The 27029-nt window shown below is 37.0% G+C and overlaps 3 protein-coding genes and 1 pseudogene across 3 annotated transcripts in view; 3 read left to right on the top strand and 1 right to left on the bottom strand.

Annotated features, from left to right (window-relative positions):
- The window catches only part of LOC141820805 (calcium-transporting ATPase 5, plasma membrane-type-like), a 30792-nt gene extending 13947 nt beyond the window's left edge, over positions 1–16845 (top strand). Inside the window, exons 15-35 of the mRNA XM_074708155.1 lie at positions 57–165; positions 296–351; positions 435–477; positions 559–642; positions 806–943; positions 3117–3182; positions 3261–3359; positions 8756–8866; positions 8931–9098; positions 9614–9673; positions 10023–10184; positions 11263–11379; positions 11466–11564; positions 11638–11775; positions 12134–12234; positions 13025–13070; positions 14437–14571; positions 14697–14804; positions 16030–16121; positions 16263–16357; positions 16594–16845. Of these exons, the coding sequence (XP_074564256.1) occupies positions 57–165; positions 296–351; positions 435–477; positions 559–642; positions 806–943; positions 3117–3182; positions 3261–3359; positions 8756–8866; positions 8931–9098; positions 9614–9673; positions 10023–10184; positions 11263–11379; positions 11466–11564; positions 11638–11775; positions 12134–12234; positions 13025–13070; positions 14437–14571; positions 14697–14804; positions 16030–16121; positions 16263–16357; positions 16594–16634 (2068 nt within the window). The 3' untranslated portion in view covers positions 16635–16845. The remainder of the gene's footprint in view (positions 1–56; positions 166–295; positions 352–434; positions 478–558; positions 643–805; positions 944–3116; positions 3183–3260; positions 3360–8755; positions 8867–8930; positions 9099–9613; positions 9674–10022; positions 10185–11262; positions 11380–11465; positions 11565–11637; positions 11776–12133; positions 12235–13024; positions 13071–14436; positions 14572–14696; positions 14805–16029; positions 16122–16262; positions 16358–16593) is intronic.
- Positions 16846–18046: 1201 nt separating this feature from the next.
- On the top strand, positions 18047–19846 carry LOC141820877 (putative xyloglucan endotransglucosylase/hydrolase protein 7). Its single transcript, XM_074708237.1, has 4 exons — positions 18047–18158; positions 18295–18395; positions 18473–18669; positions 19428–19846. Exons 1-4 carry the CDS (start codon positions 18047–18049, stop codon positions 19828–19830), a joined length of 813 nt encoding a protein of 270 aa, XP_074564338.1. The 3' UTR covers positions 19831–19846.
- Positions 19847–21355: 1509 nt separating this feature from the next.
- Positions 21356–23478, top strand: LOC141820860 (uncharacterized; annotated as a pseudogene).
- Positions 23479–23563: 85 nt separating this feature from the next.
- Positions 23564–26832, bottom strand: LOC141820859 (ACT domain-containing protein DS12, chloroplastic-like). The gene is made up of 10 exons (XM_074708217.1): positions 26450–26832; positions 25884–25932; positions 25687–25812; positions 25451–25545; positions 25179–25263; positions 25035–25094; positions 24601–24656; positions 24092–24197; positions 23944–24012; positions 23564–23777 (listed from the first exon to the last, which is right to left on the bottom strand). Exons 1-10 carry the CDS (start codon positions 26593–26595, stop codon positions 23715–23717), a joined length of 855 nt encoding a protein of 284 aa, XP_074564318.1. The 5' UTR covers positions 26596–26832; the 3' UTR covers positions 23564–23714.
- Between the last annotated feature and the right edge of the window lie 197 nt (positions 26833–27029).

Raw genomic sequence — 27029 nt, 5'->3', positions numbered from 1 at the left:
GTCTTGTTGATCAACAAATTAGCTCTATCATTATAGAGATGTAACAACTATTTCAGATATTTCACTGGAAATTCCAAGGATCCTGATGGAACTGTGCAATTTGTCAAGGGACAGACAAGTACAAAAGCTGCAATAAATGGAGCCATCAACTTATTCACAGTTGCTGTATGTATAATATTTTTTTTCCTGCATGCAAACATTTCTTAACTCGTTCTCCATAACTTGTGCTTCTATGCATGTGAATTTGGAATATCCTATTTGAATTAAGTTATTGGCGACTATGAAACTTGAGCAGGTAACTATTGTTGTTGTAGCTGTACCCGAAGGTCTTCCATTGGCTGTTACTCTGACGTGAGTGCTTAGCTTTTGTACCTAGTTACGAGTTAGCTTCCCTTTCTTATATTGTTAAAAAATTTGTTTGTTTTCTTAATCAGCTTAGCATATTCAATGCGAAAAATGATGACGGACAAGGCTCTCGTAAGCGATATTTTTTATACTCAAGTAACAAGGCTGTATCTTAATCCACAAGACAATAGTTTGATGGTGATTATTTTGCAGGTGAGGAGGCTTTCTGCATGTGAAACTATGGGGTCAGCTACTACCATTTGCAGTGACAAGACTGGAACTTTGACCCGGAATGAGGTTGCTGATTATTTCACTGTTGCTTTATTGATGCAAGCAACTATTCAGTAGTTTGCATAACTTGGAGCAGATCCTGAAAAAATCATTTTTTTAGGCTGCAAGTGTCAGATATGTGTGTATTTAACAAAAGTTCTCATGGTTCCTAAAAGTAACTTAATCACAGATGACAATTGTGGAGGCATACATTGGCAAAAAAAAGATAGATCCTCCTGATAACGCTGAGTTGTTCCCTGCTTCTGTATTGTCTCGCTTAATTGATGGAATTTCTCAGAATACAAGAGGCAATGTGTTTCATCCAAAGGCATGCTCTTCTCTCTCACATACACTGTTTTTTCTTATCAAGCTTTCATGCTGATGGCATGTTATCTCTCTAAAGGTATTGGATTTGTAATCGATGCAAGAATATGGATGTTCATAGAAAATAACATCAGCTGGATTAGTGCATAAAGGCATTCTTTTGATACGATAGTTTGCCTATTTGGAATGTTTTGCATTCCTCTAGTAGTCATTTCCTCCTAATCTTATAGAAATCCATAAATATTAACAAAAAGAACTATTCCTCACTTTCCTGCTCAATTATGTATCTTAATCATGTAGCAACATATGATCAGAATGCAAGTTGAAGTTAAAATGTCTACTGTGCAAAAATTATAAGGAGTATACAATAAGCAGGAAGGAAGCACTTTTAAGAAAGAAGATAACTAGTCACACTGCCAAAAAGTCATTATTTCATCTAAAGTACTTGTACCTTAGTCATGACCATTATGGCTCATTGGAACACATAAACAAGAAATTTCATTTGTGCAAGTCTAATAGAAAGTAAAAATCAATAATTCTCTTAATTGTGAGGTAATTCTGTATTATCTGCAATAGCTATGAGATATAGGAGCTCAACTATAGGTAGGTGGGAGAAACTTTTAAGAAAAAAGATAATTAATGTTACACTTTAAACTAAACAAACATTATTATTTCATCAAAAATACTTATCCCTTATGAAAATTTTGGCTCATTGAAATGCATAAAAAAATATTCCATTTGTGCAAGTCTAATAGAAAAAATGGAAAATGAAGAAGCTTCCTTCATTGGAGGTTTGTAGGACTGATAGTGTTTCCAATAGTTATTAGGTTGAGGTTTATTTTTAAAAGGACCTTAATAAATAATAGGATAGAGGAACTAATCCTGTTCATCATGTTAACTTTTTTTCAGTTTACAACTGGGCTACTGATAGTTTATGATCTCAAAACAGTGAAACATTTTCCTGATAGGGCCATAAAATCAAGGAAAACCTGAGAACTATTTTTCTACTCGTAGTACATTCTAAAACAGTCAAATTGAATGTGAAAATAAAAATTCAAATGAGAATCCTGCTTGAGTGTGAAAAAGTTACACGTCTAACTTTTTCTGACTTGTTTCACTAGGAGATAAGTTATAGCATATAAATTTTTTTCAAAAAAGTATAATGGAGATGGCTGGATGCTTATAGGTAAGGTTCTATCTGTCTTTGGAATTGTGTAGTTATTGTCTAGCCATTGGTAGTTAAAGGATAGTAAGAAGTTGTATTGATCAACATAGTAACTGAAAGACACCTAGTAATAGGGTGGCGTATCTGTGACTGAAACCAATAAACAAAACTAATGCAAACTGAAAAATTCAGCTTATTAGTTTATTGAAGTGTTGATAAAAGCGTTCTCAATTACACAATGGCTTACACCCCTGTTTGGAGGATCGGTACACTAATTGATTATGATTGATTCTGCAAAGAGACCTAGAAGGGGATCTGAGAAGATGTACATGGAATGATAACTCAACATATGACTGCTCTTAATTTAATTAGGGATATTCCTTAGAGCTGTTCATAAATTTGACAAAGCTTTATCATTCTAGTTGTCAGCAGTCTAATGTGCAACTGCAAACTCCTCAACTGTGTTTTGGGGTCAGATTGATAGTATATGGAGGAGATGGTGGGGACGATGTGAAAATGTGTTACATGGAGTGATTGCCGGTAACAAAAGATTTGACAGCGCTTATTTACCTATCAATATACCTTAGAGCTGTTGGTGAAATTCGACAACCTTTTTTCCTTCTTGCTGTCAGTTGCCTAATACAACTTGCAAACTTTTCCACAGAGTTTGGGATTAGCACTGATAGCAATATGCCTCATCAACAGTTTTCAAACATTTGCAATAATCTTCTAAGTCTTATAAAAAGATCTTTGGCTGCCTAAATATTTGGGAAATAATTTCTTGCTATTACCCAGCTTCCATTGATTTAAAACATTCACTTAACTAATGCCATATCTCACATTTACGGAACCTTTTCCACTTGGACATTATCCATGTTAATTTTTCTGTGTCTAGATGACAATGACCATCCATTGCGCAATGATGATGGTTGTGTTATGGTGATTCTTTATCCATGTTTTAGGATTTATGAAAACATTATGAGGTGGCTCAGCTTTTCATACATTTGAACAGGATGGTGGTGTTATCGAGCTTAGTGGATCACCTACTGAAAAGGCAATTCTTTCTTGGGGGGTTAAGGTATCGTTTGATATTGGGTGTTTCTTTTCGCCATTGTTTAACCAAACTTGCTGATGCATGCTTGTGGTTTTTCTACAGCTTGGAATGAACTTTGATGATGCAAGATCAAAATCTTCAATTATACATGTTTTCCCCTTTAATTCAGAGAAAAAACGTGCAGGTGTTGCCATACAATTGGTAATGGTGTTTTTTATTTGATTTTTTTTTGACAAAAAAACATACAATTAGAATTAGTAATAGTATGCATGATCATTTTAAAAAGATGGTTTTGCTGATTCTAATATTTTTTTTTGTTTTAAAACTCTTAACTAATATTTTTAAATTCAGCATTTTATGTCTGGTTTAAGAGCAAGTTGCCTATTTTTCTGGATATTTGTAAGATATATCAGATGATTTATCTTATCCATTTTCTCTAACTCTAATCATGCACTTGAAGACATTAATATAACAAGAAACTTTTATGAACTTTTGTGTAAATATGTAGTAAGAGAGCTATTTGTCATTTTCCATACTCGTCATAATACATGTATAAAAGTAGAGGGGGCTACTTATGGTCATTGAGGAAGAATTTCTCCCTTATCTTGACATGGTACTAGAGCCATCCCCACCTTCCTTTTCTTTCGTCGTTGCAAATTAGATTCATTTCTCCATTGTCGCTCCTCATCACATCCTCACGTACTCCTTTGTGTGTTTGTCCTTCCACTCATTATCATACAGTGAAACTTTTTCTCTTGGGTCAGACCTTGATCGTAAACCTGCTTGCATGCTTCCTAGATACCCCGACGAGCCTCCTTTACAACTTTTCGTCTTCTTTCCACCATTGCCTAATCTACTAGAATTGTCTCCATGCAAGTTGTGATTTCTCGCATCCCCTTTGGTTGATTCTCTTCCTTCTGTGACTAAGTTTCTAGCTTTGGTCATCCTTTTATATTCAACATTTGACACCTGCAGACATGCCTCTATTCTTCCTTTTGTATTGTTCCTAGGTTGCTCGGTTCTTGCACGTGCTTTCCTCTACACAGGTGACACAATATCTTTGATTGTTGGAGTGCCCCTCCTATCATGGTCTCAGCAGTGTCCAACAATGGTACCCTTTGGCAAACTGTTGGGCCTCCTTCAATCAAGTGGTGTTTAGGGATGTAATGAAGCCAAGCTTTACCAAAAATCTCGAGCTTGAGCTTTTTATTGAGCTCAACTAAAGATACTATTGAATTATAATTTAATTAAAATATTAATTTAACAAATCAAATGTATATTAATTTCTTAATTTTAACATATTATAAAAAATTATAAATCAGTATATTTCTTATATCTATTTGAATAAAGTAAAAAAAATCTTATATTTTATACTATTGAACGAACATAAATGAACTCTTATCGAGTTGAACACCTAGTTTGTTCATGAACTTGTTCATATATAGTTTGTATCATCCCCCATTCTTTGACCAAATGAACAAGTGTTATGCCCCTTCACTCTTCCGTGATCATTCTCGTTTGGGCACAAGCTTATATTCAAGACCAAATGCTGAAATCCCTCTCTCATGCTTGACCTTCTCTTCATTGCTTGCACTAAGATTTATATCTAGCCTAGATTTCTTGATACCTATGCAATTTTATCAATTTGGCCTCTTTATCAAGTACTAGGTATACTAGTTTCACTCACTCCTTACATTCATTTATATTCAACCATGATATTCTTCATCAATCTTTGTGAGCGTGTGCACCCTAGCAAAATAGTGTAGCAGAACAAAATAACTGACATTGCTCATTAGACTTTACTCATACACATGCTCATTTCTTTCTAGTGTGATTACATGTCATCTCATCAACTATATGTCATTCTCATTCTTCATGATTAAATTTCCTTCAGTATTCTCTTTCATGTTTATGGTCATCTATAGGAAAGTTAGTATTACTCACTTTTGTATATCATGGTGTGATTTTTTTTCATGTCCACTCCTTTCTTTCCCTTTACATCATCTTTATCATTCCTATTTAAACGAAAGAAGTATTTGTATGAACCGAAGCAATCTCCAAGAGATGATTTGAAAATTTAGCTTAGCAAGTGTTATAGATCAATTTGGGTTCTTCCACATTTTAGAGTCTAGAAGATGCTTTCTTTTCTTATTGTCTATGTGAATGATATTATCATTACACAAGTGATGAATTCACGAGGATTGCAAAATTTAAAGAATTTGGAGATTATCACTATCAACACTTCCAGGCTAGAGACTTGTAACCTTAAGTATATTCTTGGTAGAGTGGTGTTGAGGTTGTTTGCTTAGAAGAAGGTATCTATATCTTCTTTTTTTTGGATAAATAAAAATATATTAAATCTAAAGAAAAAGGTGTACAACCAGGATTAGGTAAGCCCGATCGCCATAATCAACCATCCCTCATCCCTAGGGGTTACTTATGTCTGACACAGCGTCTGATCATAGTATACCTCCTAGTGATCGGTATACATTGCTCACTCCTGAATATCCACTCAATATCTAACTGTCCTCTCTAAAGAAACTACTATTCCTCGCTCGCCAAACATAGTCAATCATAGAAGACAAAGTCAGGTGACGGACCTTTGTCAACAGCCACCTCCCTCAGTAGTATCTACTGAAGACGCGCATCATCCTCCTGTATGTGGACATCTCCTATAGCATATGTAGCATCCTCCTCTAAAGCTCCACAATAGGGGGGCATCTCTAGGGTGCCTAAAGAAATTATAAGCCTGAGTCACAGCATTATCCCGAGAAAATCAGTCCTCCAACATCTGTCCAGTAGTCACTGGTGCCCTAGCCGCCGAAAGGAGAAGATCTTGTATTTGGAGCAACCACTTGATTAGCGGGGAGTCTATGTGAGCAATCTCCCACAACCAAGCATCAATGCGCCTCAGGTAAGTGTGATGCACCCACTTTATCCAAAGCGCATCCTCCTTGGCTTGCACCGGCCATAATACCTTAGCCAGGAGGGTAAGTTCCAAGCACACAAATAACGAAACCCCAAGACACCTTCATCCTTTAGTCTGCATATATCATCCCAGGAGACCGACAGGTGCTTGGACATCCACATGAAAGACCTGCATATGTTGTAGATACGATTAATAATACACATAGGAAGTGGTAAGATAAATAGTCAAAAGCATTCCACTCCTTGTAACATAGAGGTAATAAGTTGTACCTTGCTCGCATAAGATAGAGTTTTTTTAGGCCAAGCATCAATCCGTCTACCTAGCGAATCCAACAGGAGATTGTAATCAGAAATCCGAAGTCTCACTGTAGCTACAGGAATCCCAGGATACCTAAATGGCATGGAACCCTCCTAAAAGCCTGTAACAGTGAACAACCGCATACATGTCGTATTATCAACCCTTGCCATGTAGACACATGGCTTCTGTCTATTTATTTGAAGACCTGATGCCACACCAAACTCCTGTAAAGATGTAGTCAACACACCCACTGAATTTGCATCACCTCTGTTGAAGAGAAATTGATTATCTGCGTAGGCCAAGTGAGCTAGTTTGAGGTAGGCACATTAAGGGTGGTAGTTTAAACCAGGATAGTGGGTACTCTGTTGTATTTGTCTCCCAAATATTTCCACAAAAATACCAAAAAGATATGGCGATAGAGGGTCTCCCTGTCTCAGTCCTCTGACACCTCGAAAAAAATCAAATGTCACCCATTAATGGCTACCGAGAAGGATGTGGTAGTCACACACTTCATAATCTAAGCGACAAATCTATCTGAGAAGTGTAATCCGATAAGGGCCTCACGTAGGAAACCCCAATGCACCAAGTCAAAAGCCTTTTGAAGATCAATCTTCATGATGCATCTCGAAGAAATCCGCTTGTTGTTGTATATTCGAAAGAGCTCCTAGGCCAAATGAATATTGTCTGTGATGAGTTGACCTTCCACAAATGCAGCCTAAGATCGGTGAAGGAGTTGATTCACTCACTAAGATCTTAGAAATAACCTTGTAGAAAACCATGCAACAGGAGATTGACCTATAGTCCGTCACTTTGGTTGCATGTACTGACTTCGGGACAAGAGATATCAAAGTATGGTTCCTAGTGTCAAATATGCTCGAGGTGGTTAGCATGCTATCAACTAAACCTATAGATACTCCTATGAATCCTAGTGTCAGATTAGCATCAGGGCAGACAAAGCTACTGATTGATCCTAGAAAACATAAGGAATTGGTAGGAAAATTGAATTATCTCACTGCCATCAGATATGTCATCAGACTTTGACTTTTTAGTGTCATGAATTATTTCCTAGAGAATTCATGTTATGACCACTAGGTAGTAGGTATGAGGATTCTACACTACTTGAAAAAGCTATAAAGATTCTAGCTACTTGAAAAGTTCTCTAGGAAAAAATATTTTATTTCGTGATCAGGGTCATTTTCAAATTGTGGGATTCTTTGATGATCTACATCTATATGTAGGAACTAGCATCTGACAGTCAGATTAGCATCAGGGCAGGCAAAGCGACTGACTGACCCTAGAAAACATAAGGAGTCGGCAGGAAAATTGAATTATCTCACTGTCATCAAACCTAACTTGTTGGTGTCATGAGTTAGTTCTGAGAGCATTCATGTTATGACCACTGGGTAGTAATTATGAGGATTCTATGCTACTTGAAAATGCTACAAGGATTCTAGCTATTTGAAAAGTTCTCTAGGAAAAAATATTTCATTTCGTGATTGAGGTCATTTTCAGATTGTGGGATTCTCTGATGTAGATGACCTACACCTACTATTGTGTTCTTTTAGCAAGCAACTTTATTTCCTAGAAGTACAAGAAGCAAAATGTTAGCAAGGATAAGTGCAGAGGCAAAATATTAAGATACAATCATAGTAACATGCAAGCTTATTTGGGTTAAGCATCTGAGGTCTGAGTTAAAATATGCCTTTGCAAAGCCAATGAAGCTTTACTGAGACAATCAAGTTCTGATGTATTTAGCCTCGAATCTCATATTTCATGAGAGGTGTTTAAAAGTTTATTGTAGAGAACTGCATCAAAGAGTGTGATCTAATGACATCATCACTCCTTTTATTAATTCTAAGGATCAGTTGGCAGGCTTGTTGACCAAATTATTAACAGGAGCTAGAATTGCATATATTTGTAAGTTTTTATGATATATTTGAACCAACTTGAGCTCAACTTGAGGTGGAGTGTTACGAAGTTGTGTGCAAATATGTAATGTGTAAGGGGCTATTTGCAATATTCCTTATTTGTCAACAACACTATATATGTAAAGGTAGAGGGTACGTCACCTAGGATTTCTTGAGGAATAATTCCCCCCAATCTCAATAGCAAGATAATAATTTTCAATGTTATTTAGAGATGTATATGCTAGAATTCCATCTACTAGCTTGCATGGTTTCCTTCAAAGGATGCTTCACTGTTCTTCTATTCATTTTGCACTGTATAATTGCATCAATTGGATTGTGATATTAAGTTGCATGAAGCTATCCTGTCCTTGGAAATATATTGTATTTATATGTTCCCTTTTATGGGCAAATTTTCTTTATTTTCAAATTTAACTTCTTGTCATTATAAACTTATTTTATTTCAGTCAAATTCTGAAGTTCATGTTCACTGGAAAGGTGCTGCTGAGGTTATCGTTGACTCATGTACAAGTTGGCTTGATACAGATGGTAAACAGCAGCCAATGGATCCAGATAAGGCAAGCTCTACAAGTTCCTCTAGTCCCTTAGCTTACCATTTCTGATCCACCTTTGCTTTGGCAGGTTAATGAATTCTATAAGTGCATTGAAGATATGGCAGCAGTTAGCCTCCGCTGTATGGCTTTTGCCTATAGACCTTTAGATTTGAAAGAGATACCGAATGAAGAGCATAGGGGTGATTGGTCATTGCCTGACGACCATTTGATTCTTCTTGCTATTGTGGGAATGAAAGTAGGGCCTCAAGAATGTGCTTTATTATTGGATTATCAATTAAATTTCTATGAGTTGATAAGATGAGCTAAGTTGGATTTTCTATAGTTGGCAGTGACTCTCAAGTACATTATGACTATATGCACTAATCCTTTTCCAATTTATTTTTATTGCATCACATGAGGCAGGAAGTGTAACACCTCTTTTTTCCTTATTGTTGATCTTTTATTTTTCTTACTTTTATTAATTTTTCAACATGATAAACATGACTTGTACCTGTATCTCTACAAACATTGACAATATGAGTTCCTCAATATAATGTGCTGTATCTTAGCAGTGCTATGCATGATCTGGTACTCAATGGCACTGCAATGTTATTTGTGAATAAAGAACAAAGCGATGATACTTTGGCTTTATTTACCATCACATGATTTCTGATGAATGCCAAGTCACAGTTGGCCTTGGAAGTCATACTAACATTATTGCAATTTTTTTATTTGAAATTTAATTAACTTATTTTTAGCATTTTTCATCAGGATCCTTGTCGTTCTGGAGTGAGAGAAGCTGTGGCTTTGTGCACTCATGCAGGTGTGAAGGTATTTTTAAAATTTCACACCTAAAGTGCATTCTTTTCCTATGTATTTATATATGACAGTGCCTGTTAGACTTCCAATGATTGCCATATGAAGGTATTTAGGAAATTAATGTACAGCATTGACACTTGATTAACGCCCTTAAAATTATTTAAGATGGTAAATTCATACATGTCAAGCTATGTTTGGCTAACGTCTGGACTTTTGATCTCATATATTATGACCCTGAATTGGGCAGTTTTCATACTGAACCTTGTTAGCTAGGATTTTTTTTTCTACTTTGACCCAATCTGGAATGTAATTCCAATTGTTTTGTGCAATGTTCTTAGCATCATTATTCTTGATCAAGTAGGTTCGGATGGTCACTGGTGACAATCTTCGAACAGCTAAGGCTATAGCATTAGAATGTGGAATACTTAAGGATGCTGATGCTCCTGAGCCGATTTTAATAGAGGGGAAAACATTCCGTACCAAGAGCAACGCCGAACAAGATGAAATTTCTGAGAAAATAACAGTATGTTAACTCTTATCCTCTCATTTGGAGCTGCTTATATTTTTTTTGATACTGACGGATCTTTTCTAAGTAATGAAAGTATGACATTATCTAAAATCCCTTAATAGATAATTAAGTATTTATGGTTTCTAACACATGAAACTACACAGGCGAACGTGTATCCTTTAATGCTTTACATTCTTTTCCCTCTGTCCAGGATCAATATCCTTGTTTTGCGTGTTTCTTTCTTTACACTTTTTATTCGTCATTTGATTTTAGGTTGTTGTAAGCATTTTGGGGTAGGGAGGGGAATTTCCACCTAAAATTCTATTGTTAAACTAACCTCATGCAACCTCTGGAAATCATGTTTAACATGTGTGTTTGCTGTTCCCTAGTTCTTACAGACCTCTAGTTGGTTTCTTGGATGACAATGGAAGTGTTCTTTGGTCCCTGGTTTATGGCTTGGTGTGCTGGTTCAGATAAAACATTATGCCTGTTTGAATTGCAAAATGTACTATCCAGCATTTCTCCCTCTTCTCCTGGAGTCGACTCCTCATCATCCTAGTTGAATTCACTAATGACATTTTTGTCGTTTCATTTTCTCCTAATTGGCATAACAAAGAAATGGTTGCTCTTTTCTACTATTTTATTCTTTAAATAGGTGCAACCTATGAGGATAATTTTTTGTTATCTGTGTAAAATAATAGAATTCTTCGGATGATATCAGCATAACTACCATGCCTACTTAATAAAGAACTGTACTAGTTTTTCCTCTATTTAATATTTTCAATTGCGAATGGTTCTTCCTGCTTTATGATTTTGATTTCAGTTTTCAGCTCAATGATTCTTGAAATGTCTGTGGTTCTTCCCATAGTTATGCATGATTAAGGCAGCATAGAGCATTTAGCACATTAGTGTTACGGGGACCTAGTTAACTTGTGTCAAGTGTCAGCAACACTAAATTTGATAGTTCAGTTTGTAAAATTTTGTTGGAACTTCTAAGTAATGCAAAACTTTCTAGATCTGTTTATTTTTTTAGTACGCCTCTGGAATTCTTATATTGAGCTTATGATTAATCAAAGTCTTGAACCATCTCCAGGTGATGGGAAGATCATCCCCTAATGACAAGCTTCTTCTTGTGCAAGCACTAAGGAGAAGAGGTCATGTGGTTGCTGTAACAGGCGATGGCACTAATGATGCTCCTGCATTGCATGAGGTTTTGCACTATCTTTTCTCTGATTTTTCTTTTTGTTTCATTTTAAAAGAATCACTTACTCTACTCACCTTTACATTTGCTTTCAGGCAGATATTGGGCTTGCAATGGGCATACAGGGAACAGAAGTAGCAAAAGAAAGCTCTGACATCATTATATTAGATGATGATTTTGCATCAGTTGTAAAGGTACATGTCATTTACAATAACTGTTGTGATGGAACTGCCAACAGTATGAGAAGACATTCTTTTTGGGTTTTAGGTTGTCCGTTGGGGTCGTTCTGTGTATGCAAATATTCAGAAATTTATACAATTCCAGCTCACTGTCAATGTTGCTGCACTTACGATAAATGTTGTTGCTGCATTTTCATCAGGCGAAGTTCCTTTGAATACTGTTCAGGTTGGTTATCCACGTGACTCAGTGTATTTTTCCCAGTAATGACTTCCCTTACTGGGAGAATGACAAACAACTCTCAAATGTAATTTTATTTTTAATATTGCAAGAAGAAAATTAGGCTTTTAATTTGCCGGTTTATCTTTAACATTATAAGATGACAATTAAATTGTACCAGCAATTGTAACTGGTGCTGTGATTCTCCAAAAAGATTGTCTTCAACTTGTACTTCATTATTTTCAATGGAACTTTGAGTGAACCACTTTGTTCACTCTTTTGTTTTTCCAAAAACTTTTACTTCGTTATTTGCTGAGCCACTATTCCTATCTTGTTTAACAGTGAATTATTTAATTGCCTTTGACAGCTTCTGTGGGTCAATCTTATTATGGACACACTTGGGGCACTTGCTTTGGCAACTGAACCGCCTACTGACCACCTTATGGACAGGACTCCTGTTGGGCGGAGGTGACAAATGCTTCAAATGTCTAGCAATTTGTTTTTAGCTGAATAATTTTGACTTGTGTCACTTTATCTTCTTGTGTCGTGTTATGTATGAAATTTTTGTGCTTTTTTTTAATACCAAAACTGTGTGTTCCTTTATAAGAACAATGTAACAATTTAATAATTCAGTAGTTAATATGCTTTTATGTATAGTAAATATAAGTAACAACAAATTCTTTGCTAGTGCAAAATGGAGCAACTAAACCCATGTTTATGGATAAATATAAACTAAGTGGCGAAGTTTAACTTACACTAAAGCAAGAATGAAGCCTTATTTAATTCATAAACAAAATACATAGTAGTATTTTTATTCATGAAAAAATGAATGAAATGAATGGTCATGAAATAAAGAGGAAAGCCATGAAGTCTACCTAAATGTTTGTGTTTCCTGAATTTTCACAATTCTAGCATTTTCTCAGTAACTGGGTTCCCTGGCATGCAATTATTGTTGCTTGGAGTGCTAGTGCTAGTTAGCTTTTGCACTCGAACTATGTTGACTAAGTATGTTTAATGGCTGATAAGCAATTTCAATTATATACAGCATATCTTGTATCTCTTCAAGCCATTTTCTACAAGTATTCTCTCCTTGTTGAATCATCATCTGAAAGATCTCATGAAATGTTGTTTGTTTGCTTATTACTAATTATGTCAAATCCAAGGCTTCAATATGCTTGCACTGTGTTTAAGCTTCAGAAAATTTTAGCAGGTATATGCAATGATTGACAATTGATGTGTTTCCTCTGTTGTACGTTAGGGAACCTCTTATCACCAATATCATGTGGAGGAATCTTATGGTTCAGGTACACTGTTTTATTTCTCCTGTATCAAAATGTACCATGCAGCATGAATAATTAACTGCACAACTTAAGCTTATGTATCTGCATTGAAATTCTCACAGGGCACATCTTCCAACTTGTTTTCTGTTACCAGTTGTTTTTACCGTACAACTAACATTGAGTTGACTGAATAATCATAAAAGGGATCTTTAATTAACTTCAACTAGAAGTTTGTTTTTGTAAGAATTTTTACTTGTAAGAAAGGGAAAACATCTTGCGGAAATAGTTGCATTATGAGAAAGAATGCCTTCCACATGTAGAGGTACTGGATGTTGTGCTCAAGTGCAGTTGAAGTTGTTTGATACGAAAACCAAGAACAAGCCTAGTGAAAGAGGAAAATATTTAAAAGATTACTATAGGAGCTTTTTAATTCTGAACCAATAAATGGTAAGTAATGGGGTATTCTGGGAATAAACCTTAGGCTTTGGTTACCCTTGATAGAAAGCACTACCATGGAAGGATGAGAGTTTTGAGGTGAAAAATAGTCCATTCCTCCATTTACCCTCGCAGGGAGTCAGAAGAGTTTGATTGATTTCCAAAATCAAAATTTTCCCAAAATCGGTCAAGCCCACATCGCGGCGGAAGTGGATAATCTCCACAGAGTTTGTGACATCTCCTTTTTGTTGCATGGTTGGTGGGCAATTAAGGGCAATTGATTGTTATAGTTGTTGTCTGGGGGTTGTCATTACTAGCTCAAGGATTTAATTTCAACATTAGATGGCCTCACCTAACAGCGGTGATGGGAGTGGCTAATGCAAGCAGATGACTCGGATGTGCAAAATTGAGGAGAAGATCACCTCCTGCAGGGATTAAGCTGGATGTGGAGGCGTACTAGGGCAAAGTTGGAGTTGACAATGCAACTGGAGGTGGGATGGAGGAGGGAACTTGAAGGAGTCACTTTCAGCATTCGACAGCCTCACTCACAGTAGTGATGGGAGTGGCTGGTGCAAGCAGCTACCAGGACGTGCGAGGAGATGATAATTGTGGTAGTGTAATTTGTGGAAAGCACCTCTCTCTCTTTTAGCTAGGGTAAATGGGGTTCGAACTTCTACACATCACTCGCCATCCCTTTCATGCCTGCCATGCATTCTCTTCCACCTAGTTTCCATCCTTGAGGGTAAATGAATCATTAATGATGTATCGAAGTTGATGACAATGTACAGAGTTTAGGTTGGATGAATAAGGCACGGAACAGGATTGTAGTCTTCAACTAGAAGAGTATTTAATGTAATTATTCCTAAATAGGATGTCAAATGGAGCTTTTCTTTTGTTTTCTAACATTTTAATTTTCTATTTTATGGAGTTATATTCGTGTGATACTAAATTGCAGGCTTTCTACCAAATCACAGTCCTCCTTGTCCTAAATTTTGCTGGTAAAAGCATTTTGCATCTAAAGCATGAAACTCGAGAACATGCAAACAAAGCCAAAAATACCTTCATATTTAATACCTTCGTGTTATGTCAGGTAACTTTGTTAGTTTTTATCCCACGTCCATAATTCTGGAAAAAAGTGAATTTTTGTTTTCAATTTCACTTCGTCATATTCTCCACCCATCAATTAGATTCTCACACCTACATTTCATTTTGCAGATTTTTAACGAGTTTAACGCACGAAAAGTAGACGAACTGAATGTCTTCAGTGGTGTCCTCAAAAATCACCTCTTTATTGGGATAGTTGGCCTTACAACTATTCTCCAGGTGAGCGAATGGTATCCCTATCGTTATTTTGAATTACCAAAGGGCTCAGGGGTAAGACTATAGTACTGCCAATCATTGTCGAATCTGAATCAAACTAGACAAGGGTTTATTTGATAGCTTAAGCTGAACTGAACTAGAACAACAACAACAATCAAGCCTTATTTCACTAGGTGGGGTCGGTTATATCTACGCCATTAGACTCTATCCCATACTATATCATCATCATATTTAAATAAATGTTATCTTATTTATTGTTGTTAACAAATTTTTTTTTGGTCTTCTTCATTTGATGTGCATATTTGTTGTAGTTTGCGTCCATATCATTTTGGCTCCATAAATGAGCAATTTTTTTCAAATCATGCCCCTTGGTGTTCATCTTTGACCAAATCACATCACGCTTTATTTTTCACCAAGTTCTCAGCATTTGTTGTCTTAGATTACATTTCCATGGATCCTCCATATTCCAAATGCAGATGGTGATTGATGAGTCCTTTACACCTTAATTATGCATAAATTTGAAGTTGACTTGAAAGTAAGCAGATTTGAAAATCAACTTGCATTTAATGTAATCTTGTGGGGTTAATATCTCAAAAAAAATTGAAATTAAGGTGTGAAATACTCAAAAATAATCGTCATTGGTTGGTGTGTTAGACATCTTAACAAAATGATAATCATCTTAGAAGTTTCCCACCATCTTAGGTTGACAAACCCTAAAAATGTCACATTAAATAATGTGGCAACTTGATTTTTTTTTAAAAATGTCACATTAAATAATGTGGCAACTTGATTTTTTTTTCAAATCATCCATTTTGGAAGGGGAGCTTTGGTGCAATTGTAAAGTTACTGCCATGTGACTTGGTGGTCACGGGTTTGAGTCGTGAAAACAGCCTCTTGCAATGCAGAATAGATTACGTACAATAGACCATTCTCCATGATCTCTCGTTAATAACAACTTTATGCATTGGACTGTCTTTTATCCATTCGGGTGTTGGAGGAACTTGGAAAGTACGGTTAATATCAGGAAAAGAATAAAAACTGGAGCATGATTTAATAAAAACTGAACAGACAGGCGTGATTTGGTCTAAAGTGAAATACACGGGTATGAATTGATAAAAATGCCCAAAAGAAATATTTCCTTGGGTCCTATTTTACAAAATTCTGACCAACTTCGGTTGGGTCATTCGTTTGCTCATGTTATATTTACAATTTTTCTTTGTTTTTCTAGATTATGATTGTTGAGTTCCTTGGACAATTTACTAAAACTGTAAGGCTCAATTGGAAGCTCTGGTTTGTTTCAATCGCAATTGCTATAATAAGGTGAGAGGTATTTCTTGACTTAGATTTTTTAAAAATAAAAATAAAACTAAGAGTGCAAAAACTAATGTCAATTTTGATTTATCAACCTTCAAACTCAATACTCACTTGTTTATTCCTTTGCTTTTGTTTTCCTCCATTTAGTTGGCCCCTGGCAGTTCTTGGAAAACTTATCCCAGTACCGAGTACTCCCTTCTCCGAATATTTTAGCAGATGCTCTTTCTGGAGGAAGAAACAAGGTACAAGTTTCATACCCAACTGAATGCAAATTTTAGGGAGTTTCGAAGTTTGATCTAGGCAATTGATGACCTTTTTTTTATAAAAAAATAATAATAATTAGCCATCAATTGCCAAGATCTTCGTTGAAAATTCGATGGAGGACTGACCATTCATAGCATTTGTAATCTTCTACCCAATCTGATCGAAGTATATCATCTAGGAACATCTTGTGACCTTTATGCATGGTTCTTTGCAGATGATGGGGCAGCTCAGGAAAGTTCCAATGCTCCTTCATAAACGAGAACCGTCATTTGATATTTTTGATACGCATACGCACAAGTACAAAGTATTGTTCCTTAAAGATATTAATCCTGCTGACATAGCTAAAGAGTCGTGCACAAAGTCTTCGTTTCGATTTGGACGAGTGATTACGACTCCATGTAACTTTTTTTTCTCCTTCTAATTGATTTTAACTGTGAATGAAGGTATTTTTCATGTTCCAGCTTTATTTACAGTTGTTATAAGCACCCTTTAACTTGGACTGTAGTTGGAAACTTTGTTGATGTTAGTCTAATAGTCTCTGCTCCGATCAGCCAGCTCGTCGACGAGTTGGAGGATGGAGGTATGCCTCGGAGTTGATCTTCAATATCGGATAACAAATTTAATTTTATTAGTTTGCATAGAGTATTTTAATTTACATATCCTAAATGACCACACATAAATCATAAGAATCAACCGAGTTAGGAGATAGAATTTTATTACTCAATGAGTTGCATTTAATTTGAGTATCGAAACTCCATTCTTCGCAAGCGGTAACAAACTCCATATGCTGCTACTTAACCTAAAGAGGTCTTTCATGCAAAACTCTTGATTCCTAGACAAGAGGATTGAAGAGGTCTTTCATATAATATTCATATGAAGATCCCTATTTAAGCATCAAATCTTTATACAAAATATTACAATCTTTATATTAGTATTTTTTCCCAAGAAATGTGAACTTATAATTTTTCATTAAGCCTCTTCTCCTTGTTGTTTGAAGAAATCCTCCTCTTCAATTGGCCTGATTTCTCTCACAAGAAACTAAAGTCTTTTCTTAAGATTTCAAATAGCTGTTTCGTTTCTTTCTCGAAGAAAGACGATCAAATAATATTCAATCATGATCTCAATGTCTGATTAGATACTTGCAATTAAAATCCTTTTCACTAATTAAAATAATATATAAATTCAAAGTGCCATTTCACGTGCCACTTGTGAGTTGTGGATAAAGGAGCCAACAATAAATAAATAAATAACCTCACTAACCCTAGAGTAGTGCCCTATGAAAAGAGTGCAAGACTGTCCCTTGTCTTTGTCATTGGCATGGCCCCCCACCTAAAGCAAGCATCGGATGCCTCAAAACTCTTAAACCCCAAACTTCGATTCCTTTCCCTGAATAAAATAAATAAATAAAAATTAAACATTTTGCAGGGCAGGGTAGCTGCTACCTCTGACACCATTATTGAAGGGGTGCCCTAACTTAAGGGTAACATTTCTGTACCCTTTTTGCTTTCCTTTCCTTTATGTCATCTATAAATAACACCAAGAAGTCATACATGAAAGCCACCACATCAACTACTAGCTCAAGAGCCACATTAGGCATGGATGCGAGAACTCCCTCTTCGATCTTCTTCATTTTCATTTTCGCACTCTTCCTTCTACTTTCATGCTGCATGGCTCGGCTTGCCAACTTCGAGCGTGACTTCCACGTGACGTGGGCTGACTCCCATGTCACCACGGTCGACAGAGGCTCGACCATCGAACTCATCCTTGACCAATCCTCCGGTAGCCTATTTTAACATTTTGATAATTGTCATTCTAATACATATTTTTTCACTAATGACCTAGCTAAAATGCAATTAATTAGTCTTTAATCTCATCCGCTAATCATCATATGGCTAATTATTTGCATACTACGAAGGATCTGGATTTGCCTCGAGGAACAAGTTCATGTTTGGCCACGTCAGCATGAAGATCAAGCTCATCTCAGGCGACTCTGCGGGCACTGTCACAGCATTTTATGTGAGATCAATTAATAGAATAATTTAATTACAATTTAGATTTATTTATTTAATATATTTTATTTATATATTTTGCAGTTGAGTTCTGAAACAGGGGGAGTTAGGGATGAGGTTGACTTTGAGTTCTTGGGGAACAGGTCAGGTCAACCCTACACAGTGCAGACCAATGTCTATGCTCATGGCAAAGGAGACAGAGAACAAAGAGTCAACCTTTGGTTTGACCCTTCAAAAGATTTCCACACGTATTCCATTCTATGGAACCATCACCACATTGTGTGAGTGCTACCACTACCTTTCTTAAATTTATTTATTTATTTATTTTAAAATTAATTAATAAAGTAAGTTATCCATCGGTCATTAGGGTTGGATTCTAGTTCTATCACAAGGTGTTCGCTAGTTTGAACGAATTGATTGATTTTCTATTTTTTTTACTTTTATTTTCGGCAATAATGTATTCTTACATTGTATCGGTCGACTCAACGAATCGATCTAATTAATTCGATTCAGTTTTTAAAACATTTGTCGACTCGAGCTTTCACGAGTCTTGTTCACAAAGCTATTTTTTATATGTATAAAAGAATCTACCACTTGCATTTTGTTTTATTAAATAATAAATAAAATAATATCAAAAAGTAAAAGACACCCACAACTTGACAAAAACAACAATATATATATTTTTAAAAATAATAATAATGATTTATAGTAATAACTTAATCTCCTTTACAAATTAGGTTTACAACCCAAATTTGATGAATATAAATAAAAATTAAATATATGATGAGATGAAAAAAAATATAATAAATGGAAATGAAAATAAGGAAGGATGATCCAACTCATTAGGTTTACAAACCAGAATAATAAATTAAAAAAATACATTTTAAAAAAAATAATTTTTTTAGCTTTCGGAGTGAGATGGAATGGAATCTTTGCAGATGTTTCAGCCATTACTAATTAATTTCTTGCAATCACTATTTTATTTGAAATGTAATTATTCTCTGATAAATTCATGATTATTATTTTATAATTATTTTAGGTTTTTTGTCGATGCCATTCCCATAAGAGTCTACAAGAACCACGAAGCTAGAGGGGTTCCTTACCCCAACACTCAGCCCATGGGCATCTATTCCACTCTTTGGAACGCTGACGATTGGGCCACTCGTGGCGGCCTCGAGAAGACGAATTGGGCTGCCGGCCCATTTAAGGCCTACTACAAAGACTTCGACATCGAGGCTTGTGCCACCGACCCCGTGCTCGGCACGTGTATCGGCTCTAGCACCATCGTCACTAGTTGGTGGGAGGCACCTTCATACCGGCAATTGAACGTGGTCCAAGCTCGAGCCTATCGGTGGGTGCGGTTGAACCACATGGTTTATGACTATTGCAACGATCGGGCTCGGTTCCCGATCATTCCGAAAGAGTGTGTTGTCGGTTATTGAACAACAATTATTTCATATCGAGCAAGAACTAAATCTCGAACGTGCAAATCGTTTCCAAAATCTTCTTATCAAACAAATGTGCTTCCTATTCTCAATTATCAGGAAGTGAACTATCACAAACTTCATCTTATATCTCCACCTTCCTCCAACCTAAACCGCAAAAGCAAAGATTGGATAACCCTAAAAACTTCTTCTCAATCCCCTTTCCTACACTCGAAGATCCAAAAGCCAACGCCTAATGGCACATTATCTACAAAAAATCGTACCAAGCCTCCTTCCTACACTCGAAGAGCCAAAAGCAAACATTTGATAGATCCCAAAACATAACAACCTTGTGGCTCGTCTCACAAGTCCACACTCTTGCAACGCAAGAACCAAATGCAAAAGCAAATACTTACTAGCGTTTCAAGAAATTGAGCGAGGGCGGCCATATCGATGACTACACCTCCGGAGGCAAGGGTCTGGCAATGGAAGGAGTGGTCCTGACCGCGAGTGGAGACTTATGCGTGAGACGGTAGGAGCAAAATTGCATAGCAAATCCAAATTCAAACCCTAAAATTTATTAATTCATTTTAAATTAATTAAATCAATTTAATCCGATCAAATTTGATTCGAATATAACTCGATCAAATCAAATCCAAATTAATTCCGATTTTAATTCAGCACTGTCATTTCATAATTCATACTTAACAAAATTTATATAGCTAATAAAAAAAACTTAGCTATAACTCAGGATAGTCCATACCTGCATCCATCCCCGTCAACCAGGGAGAATAAATGAATGGGGAAGCGAAGATGCTTGAGATGACATAGTGCATGTCACACACGACCATTTGATATTTGAGAAGACGACAAGCAAGTTAATCACCACCAAACAAAATAAGGTGAAGGCACTCGAATTGTTTTCTAAAGAGGCAAATGTGAAGTTGACTCATGAACCCATCAAAGTCGTAGATAAGAGGCAAAGATGTTTTATTACTTTGAATAATATTTCTTATTTTTTGTTTTAAAAAAAATTAAAGGGAAGATAAAAAACTTTTGAAAAAAAAAGATCGATGGAAAATATGAAAGTTCAGCTAAAGATTATAAAGAGCAATGAATTTAAGAGCAAGAAGATCAAATTGAATATGTCACAAAATATATATTCAATTCTATTCTTGTAATTACTTTAAAAAAGCAAACAAAAGCAAGAGAAAGAGTTGCATTAAAACTAATTGTAACCACAAATTAAATTTAATCAAAATTTTTTATTTTCTTTTTTCTTAATAAATAAAAACAATAATTTCTATCACGTGCAAAACGCAAAGCAATGACGTCCCGACACGTTGAATGATCTTGGCGGCCCCGGGTTTATTCCAAACGTGTCGGCATTCTATTGGTCCACCTTATTGAAAAAAAATATTAAATTTCAATTTGGGCGGCGAAGGCGTTTCGTTGGTCCCCCTACTCCGAGACAACGTACACGGAGATGATGCATGCCATTGGGTTAGAATGTGGGCCCCTGACAGATGAGGAGATCTAAGCGATGGATGGTGTTGTGGAAGCAAGAGGCGATGCAGCTACACGAAATGGACTTCCGCGTGGCAGTAGCCTGAGAATTAAGGAAACGTCTGGGGAAACGGTTTCTCTGTTATTTTTACGCCTCGGGAATCGAGGCCGCGGTTTAAAAGGAGTAGAGTGGGAGAGAGAGGGAGCGTGGAGGACCAGCTTCGGTTGACCCCTTTCGGAAGCGGCGGAGCAGGGAGGCGCGCCGGCGGCGGAGAGTTAGCGACGCGATCATGTCTTGGTGGCAGAGGAAGGTGGTGTTCCCCGTCAAGCGAGCGTGGCTCGCCGTCTCCTCTCGCGTCATCAAGTCGCGGAAGCACGGTAACCATCGCCTCTCTCTCTATCTCCGAAACCTTTCTGTTTCTGGAGCGAAAAGAAGATTAGTGAGGTTAGGAGAGGAAAAGTGATGATTCCGTATAGTGTTCGCTTCGATTATTGAATCGAACGCGAAAATTATGAGTCGGGGAGGAATTAGGGTTCTACCGGGTTTTCTTACTCCGCCTTCTTGTGTTGTCTTAAAATTCCAGTTTTCAAGTCGAACATGGTTTTCTCCTCAATCTATTTTGTTCACTCCCATGGAGGAATTCAATCCACTCTTTCCTCAGTGGATGCCAATCGAGATTCCGCCTACACGATTTGGCTCGATTATACTCCACTTCTCCAGAAAAAAGGAAAACTCAATACCATAAATTCGATGCTCTCTCCCCATTTACACCACCATAAATTCATTTTGGATATCAACTTCGAATTCACAGATGAGTAGTATGTCCTTCCCAAATCTCTCTTTTGTCTTCATTCGCGGATGGCAGTTCGATAGGCGATAGGATGAGGGTAAGGATGAAAATTCAATCAATAATTCCTTTCCCTCTCTTCTCCCTTCTCTGTTCCTCTCTCCTCTATGTGGGGGTAAACACAGCCTAAAGTGAACAAAAAACCCATCTTTTGTGCCTTTAGCAGTGAAGAGCATCACGAGAAACCATAGGATGCAAAAGAGCACTTGTTGTTCCTTCTGTGTGGACAGCTATTGGTTCATGGTACCTCACCTCTTCTTAGTTTATCCGTTTCCTATAGAAGGACCACCTGGTCCATGACAAAGTAAGCTTTTCAGAAAGCTAACTTTGATATCTAGATATTAAAAGGATGGATGCTCTTGGCCGCATCTCTTTTACTTAAATTCCATTATGCTGATGCTTAGTATTATGATATTGAGGGGACTAGAGGGTGCCAGGTAGCTCAGTTGGTAAGAGTTAATGAATTGTTAAGGTCTTCAATCCATCTTTTATCTCTAAATGTGAGTATTTGAGAGTTCTCATACCTTTTCTATAAAAAAAAAAAAAAAGACATCTATTCTGATTCTGAAGACAACTAAACTAGGTTAGTGATACTCAACCAATAAGAATTATCCAATTTTGTTACCTATATTCTCATCCAAGTGCACTCCATCAATGGGATTTGTCTTAATGTGGTTGGATTGGACAAAACCCTGTTGTCATCAAGAAGAACAATATGACTCAGCACATGCCCTCTTGTATAATAATGAAGTTAGGTTAACATAAGTTAGTTCTGTTCATCCATTTTCTATTTTAAACTCTGTGCAGGTGGGGGGATACTTAAACTCTACGACGATGTGCAAATGTGTGGATACCGGGATGTGCAAGTTATGTGGGAGATCTTAACCAAGTCTGATTTGGAAACATCAAGCGTGCCAAAGCCGCGCAAGAGATCATTTTGGAGGCTCTCATCTTGGTATAGTAGTAGACCACATTCCGGTTAAAATTTCGAATCATCACTCCTAGGTTCTTGAAGCCTTTCGGTGAAAGATCGAAGAAGCATATATATAGCGTGAGCTCCTCTATACTTGCTAGTATAAGATCATAAGAGAGCCATAAATGAATGCTTATGTTCATAAGGAGGTATACCAAACTGATGTATAAATACACTATTATAATCAGAAACCTCTCCCCTTGATTGAGGTGGTAGAAGGGTTTTATGGCTTTATTGAGGTGGTAGATCCTTGTAGGATCTACTGACCTAACCAACTTCACCGGTTCGCCAAATTGGTCCACCCAGCTAGCTCAGCCAGCCGGCCAGATCTATCTGGGTGCCTATGCAGCCTGATTGACCCACACAAGCTCTTAACATTTAGTGCACATATTTCCTTTTGATGACGAGGTGTATTAACATGATATAACTAAAATGCAATCAATATTTCTCAATATTATGTAGCTTCCATATAGAATCACAGATAAAAGTATTACCACATCATTTGCTTTTTCCACTGAGAGATTTTGAGTCATATACTCTTATTTATACCATGTTAAAGTTGTCCTGGAAAGCGACTAAAAGCTTGCATCCTCAGTCGTTGGCCTCCTCAAGGAATAGCTCAAGCTATTAGAAAGAACCTACAAGGTCACACACACCTTTTAAAACTCATCTAAAAGAGATGATCAAGAAAACGATATGAAAATGCATTATGGAACGGAAACTCCATGTACGAATTCTTGTTTGTTACTTTTTATCATTCTAGAGAAATTATTACTTCAAACAAGGTGTAGCAATGGGGATTACCTGTTGCAAAGACTTAATGATGGCTTTGTTCCTATAGCTGACATGGAACTTTGCTTTAGCCAGCAATCCCTGTGAGGAGATAGGGTTACCTAATTTGAATAATGGATACATGTTAAGAACTAGATAGGATAGTGTCAACTTATTTTACCTCCGTGTCGAACTCTCCTGACTGGACTGTGATATTTATGTCATTGATGCTTTTAACAAGATCAACCAGCAAACCCGGACGATCTGCTGTCTCCACCACAAGCAAGCTGCAGAGAAGTTGATGAATATGGATAAGTGGTATGCTTGCGGCATTTACTTCCACTACAGCATTTTTTTTTTTTTTCTTTCTTTCTTTCATGAATTTCCTTTCTTGTATGGGTGGAAAAGACTTGCAGCCTAGAGAAACATTAGGTTACATCTACTACCTCTTACTCTCATCGAAAAACAATTAGATAAGAAAATTATTAGAGAAGAAACCTCTGTTCTGAAAAGCATTGTTATATATGGTAACAGCCTGTACTATATTCGTGTGTCCTAGAGTTGAATGTAATTTCAATTTTTACGACCAAATATGTACACTATATGCTGAAAGATGTGTACATTTATGAAAAATATGATAGTGATAGATTAAGAAGTTAGATCTATCAGTTTAACATTATTTATGTATACCTTTTGTCAGGTCCATCGTCATAAATATCTATATGGGTTGCAACGTCGACGTCAATCTGAAACACAAACGAAGATGAGAACCTGAAATTCATTAGATAGTCGAATATCTTCTTTGAACAAATTGATACATCAAACACCAGTGGTGCAAGGTGTTACAAATGGAATGATGATACTTAGGGTACATAATAGGAAACAACAATGAGGCAGAAGGGTGAAACATTTCCTGAAAATAAACATCTGGTTAACCCAAGGTGTGCTATATTAGTAAACTTGTTTCTTTGTTTGCTAAACATAGACACATTTGATGAGGTATACAAAAGTTCACAAATGAATAAAAGGCTCTTTCTCGAAGAGAAGTTATATTCCTACAGAAGAATAAAAGAAGCACCCTAATATCCAAAGATTCAAGCAGATATGAAACAAGAGCTAAGTACCTTTTGCTCGGGTGGCTCCACTCCGAAGGTTGCTCCCATGGCTAATTTACTGCTAGACTCCTACAGGGAATTACTGAACTCCATCAAACTAGTTCAAGGGCATGGAAATAACAAAAAATGATCAACTAAAATTATCAGAATTACCGGGTGATATTGAAGCATATTGGTAATAATTGTCAGACGAATTGTTTCTAACAACTCCGGGTCATCAAGCTTTCGGCCAGTGGACCTATGAAAAAGTCCATTAACTACAGTCTAGCATGATTTGATGCACAAAGGTCAGACAGGAAAAATATTGTTGGCAAAGTGACAAACAACAGTAAAGCTTTCTTTATCCATGAAGCTGCAAATTGTGGTGATTAGAGACTAGCTGAAAGATGAAACAAGCATATATAAGAAAAATAGAGAGAGCTCACCTGTTAGTTACCCTGAATCTATGATGCTTCCCAGTAGAATCCAAGTATTCATCAGCCTTCACGACATGAAGTCCTAGGTTTCTCAGCGAGTTCATCTACAAAGTATATAATTATAAACAAAAATCAAAGCTAAAAAAAAACGTTTGTTATTCTAGGAACAACAAAGAAGAAACATGCTAAGAAACACATGAAGGGAGGAGAGCGGGAGCGGGTGGAGCAAGAGATTTCAAGTATACAGTGTCAAGTAGTGCTCCAAGGCGATCGCCAAAGGCTATCTCGACGATGGTCGCATCTGGGTTTGAGTCTTGATCGATTATCACTTTAGGTGTGGGAATTCTGTCGGTCTCTTTGGAACTGTCATCCTGTCACAATGGAATTCAGGAAAAATCACAATGGATTTCCAGATAAATGCATCAATCAGGTGCTTGAATACCTCAACAGCAGTTGGGTATGCAGCTCTAGGAGTGCGTTGGGATGGACATCTGACAATATCCCATAATACGACATCAGCAGAAAATAAGACACACACACACACACAAAGAACAAGCAATTATTACAAGAAATTAAGGCCTTTTCGCCTTTGGTATCATCTTCTTGTAGCCCGTATGCATATGCTCCAATCCAACAATAAGGGTTAAGAACAAACACGCCATGGTATATGGAACGATCACACATCAGTAACATCTTGATGTGCCTACAAGTTCTCAATTCATCCGTAAGAAAATCCTAGATTAACCAGAAGTCGGGATCTCAATTTTTTGATCTAGTTAATCGGGGATAAAAAGCAAAGATTTCGCATTCATGATACATTTTTACCCATAAATCTGTGTAAGGGGAAAAAACTCAATCTCGCAACTGGAAACGAAAACTTCTGATGAACATTTTTGGATCAGAAAGTACAAAAAAATCTGACACCAAATCTACAATCACGGAGGTAAAATCATTTTAACGAGAAAAAACACCATAACAAGCAGGGGAAAAGGAGAATAAGATCAAAACCTGATCTTTGATTGGGTGGAGATCCCAGATCGGGAGCGACGAAGCGAGTGGCTCCAAAGGGTCGGCCGCAAGCCAGCACCTCCCGGTCCCAGCTTCAGTCCCATGCTCGGCCGGAGGGCCCCGGAAGCCATCGCAAGCACCTCCATTCTTCTGCGTCAGTCGGAGAGCAGGAGCTCGAGCGCCCTAGATTTGACGCGTAGATCTGCTTTCCCCGTGGTCAATTAATGCAGTGGAGGAGGTCGACAGCGGCATCTGGAGAGGCCATGAAGCGTGATTCACCTTGCGATCCATACAAATGGCATGGTGTAGGTCTACTTCGCTCTCTCCCTGCCGCAGCAGCAGCTCTCCAGGCTCAACTACTCCTCATGGTCGATTTCGTGAGCGAGAAGGAAGACGGGCACGAGATGCAGGGACGAGCGGAAGATATAGCGAAGGAGTCCAGTGGCGACGAAATGGGCCGATTGGGCTGAGGCCCAAATAGATATGATTTTGGGCAAGCATATTCTTAAGAAGAATAAAAAAAATTGTGGAATATTCGAGGAATATTCTTGCATTAACTACTTAATAAACAAGCATGGTG

This window comes from Curcuma longa, unplaced genomic scaffold (genome assembly GCF_044706935.1).
Source record: "Curcuma longa cultivar G26 ecotype Majalengka, Jawa Barat unplaced genomic scaffold, ITB_CL_G26_1.1 utg8573_np1212_1322966_RagTag, whole genome shotgun sequence".
NCBI classification, from domain to species: Eukaryota; Viridiplantae; Streptophyta; class Magnoliopsida; order Zingiberales; family Zingiberaceae; genus Curcuma; species Curcuma longa.
Note: the sequence above shows the minus strand (reverse complement) of the source record. Positions and strands in the feature narration are given on the sequence as shown.

Excerpts from the sequence above, each read along its gene's own strand:
- LOC141820859 (XM_074708217.1), bottom strand. The coding sequence starts at position 26,595 with ATGGAGGTGCTTGCGATGGCTTCCGGGGCCCTCCGGCCGAGCATGGGA. Across the intron at positions 25,813-25,883 it reads CATACCCAACTGCTGTTGAG|GATGACAGTTCCAAAGAGAC; the intron begins GTATTCAAGCAC and ends CCATTGTGACAG. Across the intron at positions 25,546-25,686 it reads TTGGAGCACTACTTGACACT|ATGAACTCGCTGAGAAACCT; the intron begins GTATACTTGAAA and ends TATACTTTGTAG.
- LOC141820877 (XM_074708237.1), top strand. The coding sequence starts at position 18,047 with ATGGCTCGGCTTGCCAACTTCGAGCGTGACTTCCACGTGACGTGGGCT. Across the intron at positions 18,396-18,472 it reads GCACTGTCACAGCATTTTAT|TTGAGTTCTGAAACAGGGGG; the intron begins GTGAGATCAATT and ends TATATTTTGCAG. Across the intron at positions 18,670-19,427 it reads TGGAACCATCACCACATTGT|GTTTTTTGTCGATGCCATTC; the intron begins GTGAGTGCTACC and ends TAATTATTTTAG.